Source organism: Carassius carassius, chromosome 37 (assembly GCF_963082965.1).
Source record: "Carassius carassius chromosome 37, fCarCar2.1, whole genome shotgun sequence".
Classification (NCBI taxonomy): Eukaryota; Metazoa; Chordata; class Actinopteri; order Cypriniformes; family Cyprinidae; genus Carassius; species Carassius carassius.
Window position 1 is genome coordinate 14,535,759 of NC_081791.1, and position 21,755 is coordinate 14,557,513.

The following is a 21,755-nucleotide window of genomic DNA, read 5'->3' on the forward strand; positions in this document are numbered from 1 at the left end:
ATAATTATATTGTGTCTGTGTAAAATTCCTCCATTACTCCAAAGTACTCCCACAACAATAAGACCCCTAAAGCAAGGAAGCGAGGCAGAAAATGAGAAAAAAGCAAGCTACATTTTTTACCAACAATATACTTATTATAAGCACCATGGATTTAACATCTAGATTTAACCTTCCCATTTCAACCAGACTTCACTGTTAAAAAAAACAACATAAACTAATATAAAATAATAACAATATAACAGTACATATCAATAATATTATAAAAGTGTCAAGCAAACAAATAGCCCTTAAAAAGTGAACTGATAATGTTAAGAATAAACAATAGTTTTGGGCCAGTTGTAAGAGATCCAATTTCTTTTTGAAGTTTCTTATTTTTATTGCCCCTTCCTTTACTTTCAGGCCTGTTTGCCTCAAGATTGATAACTATAAAGATAACGATAACTTTATTGGCATTCACACCAACAAATGATAACATTCTGTTTATGATATGGATGCTGCAGTTTGGTCTCTGCCCCTTTAAATGCTTGAGTTCTTTAAAATGTGGATTCTGATTGGCTGTCAATGTTTTTATCATTCATCTGCCTAATTAAATTTGGCTGATAGTGATTCCAACAAAAGATATCGATATAGTCGTGGTGTGGACTGTGCTATACTTTTAATTTTATTCTTTCAACTTCATTTCATTTTTAAAATGATATCTTTATCGTTATAGTTTACATACTTGTTGTGAACCTTTAGACTTCATAAACAAATACATCTAAAGATACATAATAAAAATCATTTGCAAACACTGTTTGTTGACACCATTTTGGCCCAGTTTTTTGTTCTGTTTCAATTCCAGCATTGTTATTTGTTCCCAATTCTCTCTTTTCGTCCATTCTCTACTTCTTATAGTTTCCAAACTGAATGGCCAGTCGGTCTCCAACGCAGCGAAAAGTGGCAGGCTGTACCTCCCAGTAGTTAACCAGGTTGCCATAGAGGCTAATGCCATTGTAGAAGCTCTTCTTCATGCCGTAACGCTGAGGACAGAAGTCATTAACATCCACTCGACTTATGTTGTTGGAATGAAGGTAGACCACCTGAAAAACAAAGCAAAAATCAATGATCATGCATGTGTGAATGGGACGATTTTTGGCCATGTTTGATATCTCGCACCTGCAGGTACTTCATGTCTGGCAGACCCATGGGGACGCGGGTCAGCCGGTTGTTTTCCAAATGCAGCTCCCTGAGATTAGGGACGTATGATAGGCTGCCGTTCTCAATCATCCGGATGTGGTTGAAACCCAGACCCAATCTGGCAAACAAGCACAACAATGAATAAGCAACAGACAATAGATGGGCCGCATACATTGTGACAGGCATCTAGTGAGGTGGAAACACAATGGACTGGAAACACTGTGAACAGGCACTGGGTCAACTGCAGCCCCGCAGGACAAGCTGCACGATAAAAATCCAGCACATACAGGCTTTTTTCTGCAAAAAGAGATTTGCATGAGTTAACTTTTATTTTGGTTTTTAATATCAGTTTAGTTGAAGTTTACTTTAATGATGCATAATGAAAAGGATTTTTTTGGTTTTATTTAAATTCCTTAATGTTAAATTCCTTAATGTAATAACAGCAAAATTATTAAAGTCATTTGTCAAGGTTATACCAAAACAGCTGCAGTACAATGAAAAGTGCCACTGCGGGTACATTTAGAAGTATTTGTAACTGCCATCACTCAGACATCTCTAGGGCATCTATGATTCAGCTCCATCAGATGGGCCACACAGGAGAGCATCTAGTCACTGGATTTGCCAAAGTTAACAAATTCATGGCATATAATCTTTTAAATATAGTTACAAATTTAGTTTGAGGCCATTTGGATTGACCATGTGAGAATTAATTATTTTGTGTTGTTTTTGCATTATTCCATGGATTAACTTGATTTCTGAACACTAGGTATTATTGTGATTTCAGACCAATCATCATCAAACAGTGGTAGGTTGGATCACATGTGTTACATTGTGTTACATCAGACAATCCCACTCTGCCTAGTTACTAGTATTTGATCAGAGTCCAAGACATTAACCAACTGAGTTTTTGTGGGATATGTTTATGTCTTGTTAATAATGTATTGATTTCATAATTATTATTTTTTTACTTATTTTTTTGTATCTTTCATATTACACATGATTTGGATTTGGCTCAGTCTAAAATGTCAGAGAACTGTATGTGTCAAATTCAAGTACGAGTCTGCCCAAGTATGTCAGAATTCATTCATAATTCCAGTCAGACCATCTAGAATTGACTAAAATTGCAAAAGAACAACAAAACACTTTCTCTGCAGTGTTTTTTGTTTTTAGTGTGTTATAATGTACCCTTCAATTTCAGTTTAGTTTTTTGCAAACATCCATTTTCTTAATTTACTTAAAAATATTGTTTCATTGCAAGCTTTTTTCAGCACAAAAGTTTTAGTTAACAACACTTTTGAGATTACACAGATTAAACTGCCAATTGTGATTTTTGTGCAATCCTTGACTTTGAGTGAAATAACTGCAGCTGTTTTCAGTAAAAAATATACACAAACGTATGATTGCTAACAAGTTTAACTGTGTATTTTGTATTTTAAAAAAATTGTCTCTTCTAAACTAAACTAATAATAAACATTTTGCCTCCAACCCCCTCCCCACACCCACACATCATTAAATTGTCATACACCAGGTGGCGCTGCTGCTTTATAGAGAGCCCACAGGCTGGGAAAAGGCATGTTGTGTGTTGGAGTGAAGGAGAGTCATGAGTGGCTTCACCTGTACAGGTGTTTATAGCGGCTCAGGTCCTCTAGTTCAATGGCCTGGATCTGGTTATTGTCCAAGTGGAGCTCGTGAAGACTGTCAGGGAAGTCTGGAAGGAGAGGAACATTCATCATTATATAACTGGAAGTGGCACCACGTCTCGGCTCTTAACATTACATCAAAACTCATGCAAATTCTGATTTATGACCAAAGATATTCCTAAAGCTCATTCAAGTGAGAAACTGCACAGAGTAATTATCTAAATGTTCTTTCTGAAAATGAAGAACAATGTTCACTCTTTAATAACTTTTATGATTATTCTAAAGGATCACCTTTTGGTATTCCGGTGAGTTTGGACTCGGAGATGCGCAGGTAGTTGAGTTTCAGGCCTTTAAAAGCGCCAGGCTCAAAGCCGCTGTTCTGAATAGGGTTTCCACCCATCTCTATAAGAAGCATTCAACATCAAACAGAATATCCCATCACAAAAACCAGTAGGCTCCATCTAAAAAAGGAAATGGTTTGGTCAGACTGTAACTTCTATACCACATAATGGCGAGCGCGCATACAAACCAATGCAGTTCATGCTGCCCAGACCAGAGAACGTTCCTTCTGCAACCTTCTTAATACGGTTGTCATGAATGCGCAGCTCCACCAGGGATGGGGGAAGGTTCTTGGGTACCACTGTCAGGAGGTTATGGGAAAAATACAGCTTTTTTAAGTGTAAGAGGGGTGCGAAGGTTCGCGGGTGGACTTTGGAGATCTTGTTGTTGACCAGTGACAGAGCCTGGCGGGAGACAGGAAGACGTTAGCATTTGGTTCACAGAAAGTCATGAAGACATGATTAATAATAGCTTGACCATGAGCATTAAATATGTACACAAAATTAAATGACTTATAAATGATGGTATAACTTAATGTCTTTTCTTCTTCTTCTTCTTTTACAGGCCATGTCAAATATTGTGATTGGTGAGAGCGGCTGAGTAAATATTAGGGATAAATATAGGGGATAATATGAGTTCTAAGAAGGGAACTAAAACATTCAGTTTGGCACCAGCGTGTGTTTCCCGAACTACAGGAACATTCTCCTTCAGAGACTTGAACTGTTTGAACATCCTGTCAGGCTGTTTTGCACAGAGTGCCAAACGTAAAGTAAAGCGTGCTGCAACGACAGACCAATTTTTCAAGAGCTAGCCAAAACATGCTTGTCTCATTGTTTCTAATGTAAAATATATAAAATAAAAATCTTAAATAATAATGTTAAAATGTAAATATTCAATCTAAATGTACATCTAAATCTACAGCATTAAAGTAATTAGCGACATATTTAGCTAATATGGAGCTTGATGGGATGCATCAGCCAACGGTGAATAAAAAGCAAAAAATTCAGCCGTGAGACTGGCACACATAAATTTTCAATAATATGTTAGTGTTTTGAGGAACACCAATAAGCCAAAACGCTTCTGCAACAATTTGCACTTTATTTTACATTCAGCCTCATCTATATTTATTTTTCTCACTTTGTTCACCCAAAAATGAAAATCTGTCATTTATTACTTACCGTCATGTCGTTCCAAACCTGTAAGACTTTTGTTCATTTTTGGAATGCAAATTAAGATATTTTTGATAAAATCCGAGAGCTTTCTGACCCCTTTACCAAGGGAACTACTATGTTTAAGATCCAGAAAGGTAGTAAGAACTTTGTTAAAACAGTCCATGTGACATCAGTGGTTCAACCGTAATTTTCTGTAGCTACGAGAATACGTTTTGTGCGTGAAGAAAACAAAAGTAACGTCTTTATTCAATAATTTGTTATTTATGATGCAACCATGCAATGTGAGTACCACAATGCATGGTTGCATCATAAATAAAATAAAATTAGGGATGAACCACTGATGTGACACGGACTATTTTAAAGATGCCCTTACTACCTTTCTGGGCCGTGAAGTTGCATTACTAGCGTCTATGCAGGGTCAAAAAGCTCTCGGACTTCATCAAAAATATCTTCATTTGTTTTCTGAAGAAGAACAAAGGTCTTATGTGATTGGAACGACATGAAGGTGAGTAATTAATGACATAATTTTCATTTTTGGATGACCTATCCCTTTAATGAGGAGTAGAATTTCACCCTTCACCCTCTCTAGTTCTCATTTCTTTGATCACCATCAGTATCTTACATAGAGGTTTGTAAGTCCTTTGAAGTCATTCTCCTTAAGTTCTGTAATGCGGTTGTTCTGCAAGTCCAGGAGTTTGGTGTCTCTGGGAATTTCCTTTGGCACTACAGTCAAACCTAAATATGAAGACAAGATGTTTACAGCTAATTTAAAGCTTGTAGGATATAGAGCAAACAGATCTGTATACAAATGACTGTACAGAGAGACCATTAGCTCGCCATCTGGTCTGGATTTCCCCATGACAGGGCTTTTTATTCGACATCAAAATAACAGAATTAAATAGTGAATACAATTGAAAAGCTTAACAATTACAGCATGTCTCGTGTCAGGTTTATATTTGCATTAGTTTATCTTTATATTAGAGGCGGGTGACCTGAGGATGTTCTGCCAGCACCTTAAATGTGCACTTTAAAAATCATTTGGGTTCTTTTGCCACACATGGACCACATCACAAAACTATATGTAAACTCCGGCAGAACCACATTAAAGCACAAATCCAGCATTGTGTCTGTTTTAACAGTAAACTGTCCAAGATTCTAAATCAGGCCAATGATTCATGATGATTTCCAGCAGAGCCCAATAATTTATACTAGGCTGGGTTCAACCTCTGTTGCCTTCCAGCCATTTATAATGTTCTTGAGAACCACAACTGCCAAGCCAGGCAGGAGCAAAAAGTGAAATCTTTGAGATATTAAGCATATCAAAGGAATATACTGATATATTTGGGATTAAATAATAAAAACGTAATCTCTACAGAAAGCATCTGTGGCCTGCAGTCAATTACCACAGAAAACCATTTTGACTTGTTTTTCATTAGTGAAAAAACAACTTCTGTATACTTTAATCAATTCAGCATTTACACAGAAAAGACTTTTGAGCTTCTGTGTCTCTTAGTGTTTAATATGCTCCTTATTCAGATCTAGGGAACTGCCATTATCACTTTTTTTAAAGAAATTAATACTTTTAATCAGCAAGGATGCATTAAATTAATCAAAAGTGACTGACACGTTAAGACACGTTTAATGTCACAAAAGATTTCTACAAAAGATGTTATGTTGAACTTTCTATTTCTTAAAAAAATTAGGAAAAAATGGTTCATAATTTCCACAAAATATGAAGCATCACAACTGTTTTCAACAATGAAAATAATAAGAATTTTCAAATCAACAAATCAGAATTATTTCTGAGGGATCATGTGGCACTTAAGAATGAATTGCTGCTGGAAAATTCTGCTTTGCATCACATGAATGAAGTACATTTTAAAATATTCAGATAGAAAATAGTTACTTTAAATTGTAATCATATTTCACGTAATTACACAGTTTTTCCTGTATTTTTAATCAAACTAATTATGCAGAGTTTGCGTCGTAATTTTATGCAAATGAAATTAGTAATACTAGAATTTATTAGCAAACACTAAATAGAGCACCATTAACAATTTAATTAATTAACAGAACTGTTTTGGGTTTTAGGTCTAAGGGGGATAAAATATTACATGATAGTAGCAGACAATCACGTATGAGCATTAAATATTAATTTAAAACTTAATTTTCTAAGAATTGTATGCATTTTAATCATTGTTTTTATCAAAACAAAAGAAATGATCAGAAAAGTTCAAGTCAAAGATCTTTCCTGTTTTCCTTTCACAATAGTTCTTCCAAGCCATCTGCCCACCTGCCACTCAAACCAACAAGTGCTCAGTAACTTTAACCGTTCAGCCACTGACAAACCCAATGCCAAACCCCAGAGCACAGCACATCACATCTACACATCCTAGTAGGAACATATTTTATGATGAAGGCATATGACCACCTAAATATATACACAATTATGAACATCTGTTGTAAATAAGCATCACCATCAATTCAATTACAGCCTACATGGCAGAATAACTTCCATATATGAAAGAAAATAAAAGAGTGCAGTGGACGGATCAGTGTATCATAAGCAAACCTTTATAGGAGGAAGCATAGAAAGAACCGCCTAAAGCAAAGGCTGTATTTTTCGATTTTTATATCAAATCCACAAGCATAAACAAAGATGCAATGACATTTTACGAAAACAAAAACACTTGGAAAACATATGGCATAAAGCATCCATGCACACATGCAAACATAGTCAGACACGCACAAACTAAAAAGGAATACATATAATTAAAATAACTCCAAATTCTGAAGTTCTTGTTGCTTCTGTCAGTTTAATGGCTGTAAATGTTCTATGAGGATCATAACTTGAGCAAACTTGGCGGGAGAATGAAAGAAAGTGTGTGTCCATAAGTATGACTACAGTTACAGAGGAGCTTCAATGGGTGCTATTGGTGCCATGCAGAAAAAAAAATACACAAACTGGGTAAATTTAGTCAGAAATATAAGGTTTTATCCAATTTCTGGAGACTGCATCTAACCCAGGCCTTCTAACTTTCCCAGACACTAAAAAGTCAAGCTCCACCACTGCTTCATGGGTGCACACATACATGGTGGTTAGTTTGTTTGTTTTGTGTTGATATAATTCTTGTACATATGTTTGTCCATCCACAATTCTTGTATTTAGATTTGGAAACTGAGTGATCGCTGAAAAGTACAACATTAATCTGAATGACAAAAAAGTTCCTACAAGGTGAGAATACATGGTTTAACCAATCAGTTCAGTTAACAGTTTCCTCTTTGACTGTAGGTCTGTTATTTCCTATCTGTGGAAAGAAAACAAGACCTTCTAAAAGCAATCACAATGAAATGAATTGGCCCCTGTAAAAAAAAAATGAAGGCCTAAATTACCACTTTTGTGGATGTAGCTACTGCTGACAAGACATAACCCAGGACTATTTCCGGACTTCTGAAATAAAAAAGCATTCATCAAATACTTCAGAATCTTCAGCACTTCTCTTTCTCCATCGCACATTCCTTTTTACTTTCCCTGTCTATCTCTCAGAAACTGTCTTCCTGTGAAACATCCTGTGTGTGTCATAAAAACAACACAGAACCACTCTTACAGCTAAAGTAAGAGTTTTTTACTGAACATACTTACATGCTGTATATGTAAGAAGATACCGGTAACACTGACTATTTTAGAGCCCACACCAACAGACAATACTTCATTTTATTATAAGCTTGTGTTGCTAGTTTGTCATCTGCCACTTTAAATGTCCAAGGATTCTGATTGGCTGTTCATCAAATGGAAAAATCATTCTCAAAGTGATTCCAACAACGTCATTTCCCTGTGTCATTTTTGTAACACAGATAGATAGATAGATAGATAGAACGATAGAACGATAGATAGATAGATAGAACGATAGAACGATAGAACGATAGATAGAACGATAGAACGATAGAACGATAGATAGATAGATAGATAGATAGATAGATAGATAGATAGATAGATAGATAGATAGATAGATAGATAGATAGATAGATAGATAGATAGATAGATAGATAGATAGATAGATACTCACTTAGGTCTGAGCACTGCACCACATTGAGCTGACAATGGCAACCAAAGGGGCATGAAGACACATCTGGCGGCAGCTCCTCCACAGCTGAACCCTCTTCATCTCTCATCATTACCGTCATCAGATCCCCCACTTCTCCATCCATAGCAAAGTCCCAGAATCCTCTCTGCTCAAAGGGTAGAGCCAATGAGGGAGCAGTCAGGCTGCAGACATTGAGCAGCAGAAGCAGGAAAGAGCGGCAGGAGAACATGTCTGGTAAACAGAGACTCACACACACAGACCTGAGAGAGGAAGAGACAAAAAGAGATTAATAATTGTACATTTCATTTAACATAACTGTTTTTATATGTGACTGTGTATATCCTGTTCTGAGTGTGATTGTTATAACCTTTCACACACACAAACAGCCTTTAGTTTGGAGCTGAACGTGTTAATTAGGGAAAGGACAATGTTAATAAGACTCTATGTCCTCTCTTCAAGCTTAGCCCAGAGCCCATTTCCTCAGTTGTGCTTATAATAATTATAACAGATTTCACAAAGTTCATCAACGGAACAGGATGGAACTAGGTTGTTATTTGGGGGTTTGGATTATATTGTAACATTGCCATCTGAATATGAATACATCATTCAGCACTGGACATGCCCTCCCTGAAAAACACTAAACGCTTTAACATGGACATGAAAACGTTACTCAAAATTACTGTTATTCAAACGTGCATAAAGTAGTTTGTTTAATGTTAAAAACATCTTTTGGTATCATCTTCTGACATTTAAAAAAATATTAAGCGGAGGGGAAACTTAAGAGACCAGCGGTGAGTCTGTGTCTGTAGGACAGGTCTGGTCAGACGGTGTGTGGTGGTGGAAAAAGTCAAACTGGCCTTCTTAAAACATATCTTAAAACAAGCCATTCATTAGACAGGAAGGAGGTAGGAGGGGATATTTCTGACAGTCCCTGTTTGTGTGTGACTAAAGGGTGGGGAGCCACTCATGATGTCATTTCTCAATGTCTTCCAGCTGAGTCCTGTGACATCACCAGTCAGTTTGGGGCTAAGATGTGGTTAAGGATCTGGGGTCCACAGAACCCACCAGAGGACCATGCTGATACCCTAAACATGGGCCTCTAACCTAAACCGCAAACCCTGTTCAGCCACATACCCCCCACCTGTCAGTTTCTGACTTAACCTTGGCCTTTGTGTTGAATCTGATCTAACCAAAGCCTAAAGTTAAAGCCAACTTCTGCTCTAAACCCAAATCAACACCCTAAAGTCAACTGAACTAATGTGATACCTCAAGCAACATAACATTATAATTATCCTTTAAATAAACCAGTTGGGGAAAGCATTTCATTAAATCTCACTGCCATCATAGACGATTGTCTTCACAAGTGAGTCACAACACTTTAATCCATAGTATTCCCTATACATGCTGGGAAGAAACACATGTGGATGAGTGAGAGGAGCCAGATGTCAGAGAATGTCATGTTTCCCAAGAGAGAAACACAATTTACAGCCACATTCAAATCTGTTCCCTCAACAACATTATAAGTCAGGAAGTGAAGATTGAAAAGGTATGAAAAGCATTCAAAATACTCAACCAAACGGAGATAAATTATGTTTTTTGTGTTTCTCCTCGAGTTACAACTAAAACAAATTACAATATAATATATGGATATATTAGATAAATTATATTTTCTATCCTATGAATCCAAGAAGACCTTACAAAGTTAGATAATGTCTGCTTTAACAACACTATAGCAGGCATAATATAATATAATATAATATAATATAATATAATATAATATAATATAATATAATATAAAAGAATATAATATAATATAATATAATATAATATAATATAATATAATATAATATAATATAATATAATATAATATAATATAATATAATATAATATAATATAATATAATATAATATAATATAATATAATATAATATAATATAATATAATATAATATAATATATTTGCATCCAAGAAGACCTCTTCTGAACTTATTTTTTTGTTTATTTCTAAGTTAGATAACATCTGCTATAACATTTGTCATTCAGATATGAACAATAAATTGAGGGACACCTATAGGTCAAAAAACTAGCCTCAGTTCCTATTTATGCATAGCAAACTCACAGTAAAGCCTCCCGTTAAGCTTAGAGGGATCCCACACAAACGTTGTTCATGTAAATGTGTCCGTTGAGTCCTTTATGTCTCTCATTTCACACAGCGTCTGTGTCATTAACTGAGTAATGAGCATGGATGCTTTTGCCGTTCCCCTTGGCTACTCCTCAATCATCTTCTGTGAACGTTCACTCTTGAACAGAAAGATCCAACAGAAAGATCTTTGAAATGACTACAAACAGAGATTTACATTAAAAATTTGTCATGGTGCCTGACAGTTCCCAGAGCTGACCATATGTCGCTGATCCAAACATTTGCTAAATATAAATTCATTCAAAGTAGGCATTAAAGCCTAAAGTATCCAATGGAATCCCATTCTTCATCCTGACATGCCAACATCTATGTGTGTTCCTCTCATATTGTCTGCCCATCTTTCACTTTAAAGTCAAACACATAGGAAAGCGACAGCCTTTTTTTATGCTGCTGACCTGGAATAAAAGCAAACAGGGAAGAAAATGTACCCATTATAAAAATAGCGGCTAAATTATACCGTGCTCCTCAAAAAAAGTTTGGTTTGGACTGGCCAGAGGAATGCGAGGAGAGGGCCGATGCACAAATACACACAAGTCCTTGCATCCATTGCTTCATGGAAGAGTTTGAAAACTATATGCGTTATTTATGAACACAAGCATCATAATATGGGTAAGTATATGTGTCATTTTTATGAGATAAAATACTGTTCCAAGCAGAAACCCTTTAATTAGAAGCTGCTCAACAAAACAAGGTGTCTTGAGTGGGATGTCAAAAGTTAAGTTTGCACATCAACAGAATACACTTGTGCTGCTGTGCTAAATACAGCTATGCAGGCCACAATACTGGGAACAATACTGTCACAAATGTGACAGAAAGTGTCTTAGCATTATTACAATCTAGTTGAGAAAACTTTTTCTATTTCATTTTGTTAAAATGCATGCCAGTGTGTCAAAAATGCATTCTAAGAATATTTTCCATAAGCTGTTATGATTCTTTAGGGTTTCCATTAAAAAGTGAACATTTCATTTGATGTCCCCTTTAAGAACTGCTTGTTTATAATGAGTAAGGATTCACAAAACAACCTCAGACTCAGTGGAGAGTGAATCCCTTATCCACTCAGTCAGTTGATTAGTTCAGAGTTGTTACTGATTAAATTGACTTCATCACTGAAGAGTCATTTTGATTCAAATTCTGATTCAAAATGAACCAGAGCCATAAGTGTGACTTATAAATTAGTGAGACTTACTAAAGATCTGATTCAGACCTGTTAGTAAATATACAGTACTTGTGATCCCAACTCACATTGGTGACAGAATGGAGGAAAAAATCTTGGGAGAAACCATGCTCTGGAGTCAAAGCAGCTTTACAGTATTAAATAGGAAAATAGTGTTTCAATAATGCAAAAGGGATTGCCCTTAGTAGAGACTAATATCTGGATATCACAAACTGCTTGGTTTTGAACTCTCTCTCACAACAGACCCGGAAGAGAAGACAATGCTGAATAAAGTTGTAGTTTTTGTTATTTTTGGACAAAAATGTATTTTCAATGCTTCAAAATATTCTAACTGACCCTCTGATGTCACATGGACTACTTTGAAGATGTTTTTCTTACCTTTCTGGACATGGACAGTATACTGTACACACAGCTTCAATGGAGGGACAGAAAGCTCTCGGACTAAATCTAAAATATCTTAAACTTTGTTCCGAAGATGAACCGAGGACTTAAGGGTTTGGAACAACATGAGGGTGAGTTATTAATGACATCATTTTGATTTTTGGGTGTACTAACCCTTTAACTAGCTCATGGCTACTGTGCAGTGCCATTACAATCACGGTTTATTTGATTTTGTTGTGAGAAATGCAGAAACTTTGTGATGAGTAATAAATCATTTTTAATAACTGATAGTTTGATTATATATCTTTAAACACTGGAAAAATAATGCTTGATTTCTGTTGAGGTTACATTTTGTCTGATACACTTATGAAACAATGTTCTTTAATATTTAGATCTTGAGCATCAATACATGTCTTTTCTCTTGATTAAAACAATTAATTTCTAAATCCCCACCTAGTCTGGTGTTTCTGAAAAATAGACAGTAATTACAGTAATAGACAGTAACTAAATGTCAGATTTTAATAAGGCACACAGCAGACGCCTCTCCCAAAATGTCAGACTTAGCAGTGCCCACACAGAGTTCTCTCTGAGCACTGCAGCATGTTTCCCATGATTACTGTAATAATAATAATAATAATAATAAAACACAACCTTTAACACATTAGCCAAAAAGGGAATTTCCCTGCACACTGTGAGCTGTGTGTTTATGTCTGATTTTTATGTCTTTAATACTCATTTATAGAGTTAAGCCTGAAAAGCTAAACGCCAAGGCTATGGCATGCCTGTGATTGAATTATACAGTGAACCAAAATCTATAAATAAGACAAGAGATAAAATATCAGAGTGCAGAAATATGAAGAAAAAAAAACACCATACAGATATTTGAACAGAGACCTAGGCAGTTATCAGTATAAATGTTTATCTGTGGTTTTGTGAAAACTATCAGGGATACTAAAATTCAAAAGACTTTAGTTAGAGTATTGCCATATTCAGTTTTTGACAGGAATAAAAATCAGTCTGTAAGGGATAGAAGTACAGTGTGTTCAGTGGCTTGTAATGTTGTTTAACAACATACTGACTGTTCAGCTAACAAAAATGTCTTTCTCAAAAAAAAAAAAAACTTTCAGTGGACAAAACTATAAAGCTGTTATATTTTGTGATCTAGGACCTTTATAAAGTGCATGCCATTGTAATGGCTAGTCTATCTCTCACAGGCTTGTTTTCATCCTCACTAAATTCAATATGGTGTCTTACCTAATTAAGGTCTATTGTCATAATCCATTACAATCAGTTATCTCATTTAATTTCTTAATGTTTTTCGGAATGTCAGTTTATTTTATGTTATGGACAGTAATCAAAAAATGACCTTTATTTAAAAATGCCCAATAAAATGTAAAATCAGCTGTTTCTGTAAATGTCAAATCAATGTTGTTAGATCACATTATAATCTACAATATAAAATATAGTTAACAATTCTGATAAAGAAAAATAATATTTGAATAAAAAGTGGGACTTTTATCCAGTTCCTATACCCTAGTGCTTAGCTCACTGACATATAGCGAAACTGCGCCTCCAGCTTACCTGGGTTTAAATCTTGACACAGGGTCTTTTGCCGATCCCATTATTGCCTTTTCACCCAACACTTTCCTGTCAATCCTCACTGTCCCATCATCTATAAGCACAAAAACGCTCCGGTTACTGATGTAACCCCAGTTCCCCAAGATAAGGGAACAAGCTTTGTGTATGGGGTAAACTCCTGTTTACTCTGTTACTGAAGCCTGATTTGTTCACGTTTGTGTAGCTGCACAAAACAATGGTGCTTTATTGCCCCACCAGAAAGGGTGGAGTCAACGTGTATATAAGATGGCCATTCCACAATGCCATTTCATCAAAATCATTTGACTTGAAGCGACAGTCATCGATTCGTGTGCAGTTTATAGCACGGCAAGTAACACAACGCTGGTTCCCTTATCTCAGGAAACAGAGGTTATGTCAGTAGCTGGAGCATTTCCTTTGAAACGTTTACTTTACATTGTGTATGGGGAACGAATACAATCACGCCATGCTATGAGCAGAAACAGACTCTGCGAGCCCAGTTCTGGAACTCTTATGTTAAGGGCCCCTAGAGAAAATGAGCAAACTGAGTCCCGAGTATAGCTGAGGCGTTTGGACATAGGTGTTTCCACCATAGGGAGAAATAAGCAGTTTAAATCTAGGCTGTAAAATCTGGCAAATGTGGACGTCAACGACCAGCTGACGGCTGCACATATCTCACCAATAGAGATTCTGCTGGACTAAGCCCAGGAAGGATGCAATTCCTCTAGTGGAGTAGGCCCTCACACCTATGGGGAATTGCAAACCTTCTGAGGCATAAGCCATGGCTATAGCATCAATTATCCAGCGGGATAGTCTTTGCTTTGTAACTGGCAGCCCCTTATCTGCAACGGGGAGCACCAGAAAGGTAATTTCCTGGGCTCTGAATGGAGTGGAGAGCAACTTCAGAAAATATCCATGTCTAGGCTTGAGGACGACTTTACAGACACTAGGCCCAAACTCCAGGCAGGAAGCACTTATTCACAGTGCTTGTAAGTCACCCACTTGCTTGACAGATGCTAGTGCCAGTAGCAGAGCGGTTTTCAGTGACAAAGTGTGTCGTTTGGCCGAATGTAGTGGCTCGAAGGGAGGACCCAATAGGGCAGGGTTATTCAAATCTTGTCCTGGAGGGCCAGTGCACTGCAGAGTTTAGCTCCAACCCTGATCAAACCCACCTACCTGTGATTTTCTAATGATCCCAAAGACGTTGATTAACAGGCTCAGGAGTGTTTGATCAGGGTTGGAGCTAAACTCTGCAGTGCACTGGCCCTCTAGGGCAAGATTTCAAAAACCCTGCAATAGGGCCTTAAGTATTATTGTCCCAGATCGATATGGACTGAAGACGAGGAGGATTTAATCTCTGGGTGCCCTTCAAGAACCTAACGATCAGATCGTTTCTGCCAATCGAATGACCAGCTTTGAGGGAATGATTTACTGTGATAGTTGCCATGTAAACTTTGAGTGTGTAAGGGGCAGACGTGGAAAGAAACAAATTACAATTACTCGCATTACTGTAGCTGAGTAGCTTTTTTGTGTACTTCTACTTTTTAAAGTCATTTTTAAAATCTGTAATTTTACTTAAGTATATTTTGTTTGAAGTATAGTACTTCGCTACATATTAAAACACATAAATTACGGAGTAAAAAAAAAGGAAAAATGGCTCCCTCAAAACTACTACAATAAATAATGGGCAGCAGGGCAAACTGGCACTAAAATCACAAGAAAGATGTAGACAGGCGTTATGGTGCAGACACGGCTGAAAAAGAAACCCTGTCATATTCTAAAGTTAAACTTGAAGAAATGAAGTGAACCCTGGCCATATTTAAGCTCTATTATGCAGTGTAAATTGTGCTTGCCAAGGGAGATCAAACTAGCAGCTTATAAAATCTCAACAAGACATCAACCTTTCGCAAGCATGTAGAGGTAAACTAAATAATTGCATCGTTGCATTGGTGGTTAAAATGAAGCTTTGAAATTTTAGCAAGAGGTTTTGCACAAATTAGCCAAAAAGACAGTGTTGCAGAGTTTGCGATATATATAGTCTGCGATAATATACTTGTTTTAACGAATGTGCACACGCATTTAGAGTGCATTCTTTCACTGTGTGATTCAGTCTGCTAAAATGCATTTAGAATGATCACAAGATTGAAGATTTAGGGGCAGAACATTTATATAATTTCATATAGTAAATCAATATCACACAAAGTATGGCGTCTTTTCCTCCAAATAAAATTGCATATAAAATTTTTTTCCAACAGTTCAGTAAACAAGTTAATTAAAAGACTTATATTGCACCATATTACCGGTTTTTGCATCTCTGAGTAACGTGACCATGGCTGCATCTGAAAACTTAGTCAGCTGACTTGCTGCCTCTCTGCCATATCAGGCAGTGACTTTGGGCAGCGTTTTTGAACGAAGGCACCTCATGAAACTGATTTTGGTTTAATGATCTACAGCAAAATATAAAGACCTTTGGTGATAACTTAGTGGACATTTCATTACTGTAATAATAATTTCCTCGCTGAAAATGACAAAAAGTGAAAAATCTTTATCAAAAACATACATTTACATACAAATGGACTACAACCTTCAGACACCATCTTTATTTTTTGGCTTAACGGTCACAGAATGAAACGCACAGGATTGTGGGATATCAAAGGCAGCGATGATTACATCTATGCCGCCTTCAAAAATCGGCCAGATGAAGGCATCTCAGGAGACAGGAACTGAAGCGAACACTGAATTCGGACGTGCCTTGATGCCTTCCTACCTTGGAATGCGTCCTCCGAAGGCAGCATTTTTCAGTTTTCAGATGCAGCCAGTGCTTAGTTCCTGAATGAATCAACCATTTAAATGATTCGGTTCAATGACACTTTTTCCAAGAAACATGTCATTCGAACCGGAAACCGTAGCAAAACGTAACGGTTTGAGCTTGAATTGCCCCTGGTCTCAATAAATTCACACAGTACTATCCAGCATCTTTCTGTGAACACAGTAGGTATAACGAACCTGGTTTGTAGTCTTCTGTTCGATCACCACCAGAATTTGCCTGTACTTTACATTGACTCTTGCACCACACAGACTGTCACAGATCACCCTGGACTACAGTTCCCACAATACATCTCACTGATTACATGCACATCTGAGGCCAATTCACATGCTCTACAAAAGGCTCGATCTCTACCAGTGGGGAGCTCGGGATTTTCTTTAAGCCCTGATCTGTACGAGTTGGGGGCGTGTCCGTGATTAACATGGCGGAATACAGAATTTTTAAGGTATTTAGCTGTGATATTGTCAGGCTTTTCTATTTACAGCGCAGTAAGCTAATCGACGATGCATAATATGAGGGCATTATAATATAACAATGCAACTTGTAATAATAAAGTTGGCTGTGCCTTATTAAATTAATTTAAAACATTAAAAAACGAAGTATTCCTAATGCACATTTCTTTGTTCTTCATTTTCTAGTACAAGAGTTTAAGAACATTGTTGTATTTTTGTGTTATTAATTAAGAGAAAGTACACCGCCATCTTGCTCCGACAAAAGTGACTTGAACGCACATGCAGTGGTATGCACGACTTCCCACCTCATGCGTACGAACTTCCCAGGAACGCAGCATATTTCTGGATTGTGAAGCTGTGGGGGTACATATGACAAAAAGAAAATATACTGTACAACAAAAGAAAATATACCGTAAAAACTTCCTAAATATTTTTCTCATTTTTAATCAAAAATGCCTTCATCATGAGAAGCTGAATGTTGAAAGTTAAATTATGGCAATTCTCTAACTGACATACCAAAGTTGGGAGGAGGAAGTTGTTCAATTTACTGCACTAACCGTGGGAGCCAGTGAACTCACATGACCTCAGTGACTCTGTGGTTTGTTAGTTAGAAAGAAAAATTTCTTTCAAAACAACAGCTTTGGCACATTAAATGTGGTCTTACTGGGAGTCCAGTGACACTTTTGCTTTTAATGTTCAACAGCCAATAAAAGTCTGACGTCACCAATCAAAATGATATGAAGATTTCTCACAAATAAAGTCAAGCATCTAAACAGAGGCATTTTGTCTGTTGAATGCACACATAATAGGCTACTTTTCTCTCTCACACTTTCTGTCATGACAAACCATTGGGTGGTTCTGGGCTCTTTGCACTTGGCAGGAATGAACTGCTGACTTGACTGTTAACTTGTTAACTTCAGTCCGTAAAAAAAGCTTCTGCCTGGCAATGTCTATTTACTGCTCTGTGTGAATGTGGCGGCTGGTACAACAAAGAGTGAAGGCAGGCCTGATCACAGCTTTATTCCTGAGTTATATTGATTGTGAAACAGTGTATATATATATATATATATATATACATACATACAGATGCTGGTCATATAATTTGAATATCATCAAAAAGTGTATTTCACTAATTCCATTCAAAAAGTGAAACTTGTATATTATATACATTCATTACAAATGTTTCTTTAATTTTGATGATTATAACTGACAACTAAGCAAAATCCCAAATTCTGTATCTCAGAAAATTTGAATATAACTTAAGACCAATACAAAAAAAGGATTTTTAGAAGCCTTGGCCAACTAAAAAGTATAAAAATGAACAGTTTGAGCATGTACAGCACTTAATTGGGGCTCCTTTTGCCTGAATTACCGCAGCAATGCAGCGTGGCATGGAGTCGATCAGTCTGTGGCACTGCTCAGGTGTTATGAGAGCCTGAGTGTGCTCTGATAGTGGCCTTCAGCTCTTTTGCATTGTTGGGTCTGGCATATCGCATCTTACTCTTTCCAATACCACATAGGTTTTCTATGGGATTGAGGTCAGGCGAGATTGCTGGCCAATTAAGAACAGTGATACCATGGTCCTTAAACCAGGTACTGGTAGTTTTGGCACTGTGTGCAGGTGCCAAGTCCTGTTGGAAAATGAAATCTCCATATAGTTGGTCAGCAGCAGGAAGCATGAAGTGCTCTAAAACTTCCTGGTATACGGCTGTGTTGACCTTGGACCTCAGAAAACACAGTGGACCAACACCAGCAGATGACATGGCACCCCAAACCATCACTGACTGACCTGTCAATGATCGTCTTTTGGACAACTGTCAAGTCAGCAGTCTTCCCCATGATTGTGTAGTCTACAGAACTAGACTGAGAGATCATTTAAAGGCTTTGCAGGGTGTTTTAAGTTAATTAGCTGATTGGAGTGTGGCACCAGGTGTCTTTAAAATTGAACCTCTTCACAATATTCAAATTTTCTGAGATACTGAATTTGGGATTTTCCTTAGTTGTCAGTTATAAACAACAAAATTAAAAAAAATAAACATTTGAAATATATTAGTCTGTGTGTAATGAATGAATATAATATACAAGTTTCACTTTTTAAATGGAATTAGTGAAATAAATCAACTTATATATATTATATATATATATATATATATATATATATATATATATATATATATATATATATAGCCAATTTCCACAATTTTATAAAGGATAGACTGAGTAAGAGAAAGTAAGGGTAACTTAAATGGAAAAGGACATGCCCCAAAAATTTAGCTTTGAAACATGTGAGAAATAATTTAAACAATCAATTAAAACTTACGGTAAATAAATCCTAAAACATCATAATTCTGTTAGAAATGGAAAACTTTTTATATGAGCATCATGCACCCAATTTATTTATTTTTTTTTTGTGGTGGTAATGGTGCAATCATTGCTTTAAAGGGGAAAAAAAGGAGTACCAAGATATTGCTGGGAATCGAAAATCAATTCAAACTGCAGAATCGAATAGTTAAAGTCAGGCATCAGATACTTGTAAAATGTAATTTTTTAATCCCACCTATAAATTCCTGTGTGTGCTTGATTATTTTTATTTTTATTTTTATTTTTTTAGGTGGCAAAAGGGTGCATGTTGTTAAAAATGTATTTGTCCAGTAATGGAACGAAAAAGTAAATCTTGAGTGTGTCATTGAATCATTTCATTCATAAATTTAATTCCATTCTAATATTTTCTTTTCTTCAGAATTGTGAAAGAACCACAACCTCCATTACAAAAAATAAATAAATAAATAAAATTCTCAATCTATCTAGAAATATGCAGATCTTTTTGCACACATAGAGTCCGGTTTTTATGTAGAAGGCTGATTTTTGTTTATGGCAATCAGCAGCAATTAAATGTTTTGCAAAAAGAGACACATAATAACATTTTAAAATAAATAAATCTTAATTTCTAAAACTTTTTAAAAAAAATTTTAACCACATAGTAATTGAACCTGGTAATTGATAAGAATTGGAATCGATAAGCAGAATCGGAATTGATACGATTTGGAATCAATAAGCAGAATCAGAATTGATAAGAATCGGAATCGATAAGCAGAATCGAAGGAATTGAAAAATCTTTAAGATACCCAACCTTAAGCAAGTAATGGGAATTGCCACTTAAAAAATCAATGCAGACAGGTGAAGATTAATATAAAGCAACACTTTATACTTCTAAGTATATCTTTAGACTACTTGTTTCTTTACGTCATTCTTTACTAAAACAAACTCTTTCGTAGAATTAAACTTAACTCTAACCACCCAAACATTATTTAGCGCACCGATATCTGAACTCCTTCATCCCATCTGTGTATCTGAATGAACAGATAGCAACAGGTTTGCGCATGCATTAATCTAAACTGAGGAGGTTTCACAAGGTTTTGGTTTCATGAGAATGTAATGCTCATGCTCGCTAATGCCTAAGTAGCTTAGTTCAAAAACTTTATATAGGATATCACAAACTGCAGCTAGCAAAATGAAAATGACAGCTATAATAATAATAATAATAATAATAATAATAATAATGATAAAATAAAGAAAAAAAAAACACAAGCAAAATGACCAAAAAAAAAAAAAAAAAAAAGACTTACCTTAATTTGGGCTGTAATATTTCCACGCTCCTGCGAACGTAGGCTATTTGCCTTTAGTGTTTGTTATTTGGGCTTTGAAGCATAAAGCATATATAAACGTGACTTCGTCTTCTAGGTTTAACTGACTTAACTATCTCCCGCGGGTCATCAAGGCTGTTTCTGTCAGTGAGGCGGAGAGCTGGACTGGTTTTCACGCGGAGGAATTGGGCGCACACAGGCGCGTTGGTTTGGGTGGGTTGAACAGTGCAACAACTTCAGCCAACCGACCGCTCTCATACAGTGATTTACAACACATTAAAGAAACGATTTCTGACAGAGTTGAAGTTCCATGATTTAATGATTTTCAACATGCGTTCAACTGCAATCAAGCAAATGAAGGGGTTTCTCCAAAAGTGGATTTTAAATTCCTGCACTGATGCCCTGACAAAAATGTCACCATCGTAACCGTACATTGTCTGCAAAAATACCATTTGCTAGTTACTATAATCACTATATATTAATTTTGCTTTATTTGTGCTTTTCAGATAGGCGAATTCGGACATTTTCTATTTCTATTTAACTTCCAAATGGGAAAAGTTCAGCTTGGAGTGAGATTTATTTTTTATTTTATTTGTTATTTATTTTAAAGCACCACTTTAAACTTAGGGTTAAATTTAGTATTTGCTTGCATTCATTATGTATAGCCTACTTATATAAGTATAATTTAAAAAGGGTGTATTGACTTTTTAAATTTAACATTTAAAAATCTATTGTTTAATCATGTCTAAATATGTCTTCAAATGAAAAACTTAAAAATAAGTATGCAGGTATGACCTTCAATATTCTAGATACAATTTAGTAAAAAAGCCATACAGGTACCTATAGTGGGTTAACCATGGTATTACAAATGAAAAACCACAAAATTACTCTAATTTGCCTCTTTGCATTGGAATTTAAAACCCTTTCTCTATTTTAACCTTAAATACTACACTAATTGTAATATAAGTAATAGAAATACTAGAAAAAAAATGTGACCCTGGACCACAAAACCTCAAGTGTCAATTTTTCAAAATGGAGATTTAAACCTCATCTGAAAGCTGAAAATATAAG

General features: G+C 36.0%; 1 protein-coding gene across 1 annotated transcript; it reads right to left on the bottom strand.

Annotated features, from left to right (window-relative positions):
• Positions 1 to 486: 486 nt before the first annotated feature.
• LOC132118117 (biglycan-like) lies at positions 487 to 20,944 on the bottom strand. The gene is made up of 8 exons (XM_059527672.1): positions 20,663 to 20,944; positions 8,395 to 8,672; positions 4,950 to 5,062; positions 3,346 to 3,559; positions 3,108 to 3,218; positions 2,791 to 2,884; positions 1,156 to 1,294; positions 487 to 1,079 (listed from the first exon to the last, which is right to left on the bottom strand). Exons 2-8 carry the CDS (start codon positions 8,639 to 8,641, stop codon positions 882 to 884), a joined length of 1,116 nt encoding a protein of 371 aa, XP_059383655.1. The 5' UTR covers positions 8,642 to 8,672; positions 20,663 to 20,944; the 3' UTR covers positions 487 to 881.
• Positions 20,945 to 21,755: the final 811 nt, after the last annotated feature.

What these genes read in the sequence shown, in the direction of transcription:
- LOC132118117 (XM_059527672.1), bottom strand. Translation starts at nt 8,641, where the DNA reads ATGTTCTCCTGCCGCTCTTTCCTGCTTCTGCTGCTCAATGTCTGCAGC. An exon ending in ACTCACCGGAATACCAAAAG is followed by an intron (nt 2,885 to 3,107) that starts GTGATCCTTTAG and finishes CTCTCCTTCCAG; the next exon opens with ACTTCCCTGACAGTCTTCAC. An exon ending in CGCTATAAACACCTGTACAG is followed by an intron (nt 1,295 to 2,790) that starts GTGAAGCCACTC and finishes CTTGTTTGCCAG; the next exon opens with ATTGGGTCTGGGTTTCAACC.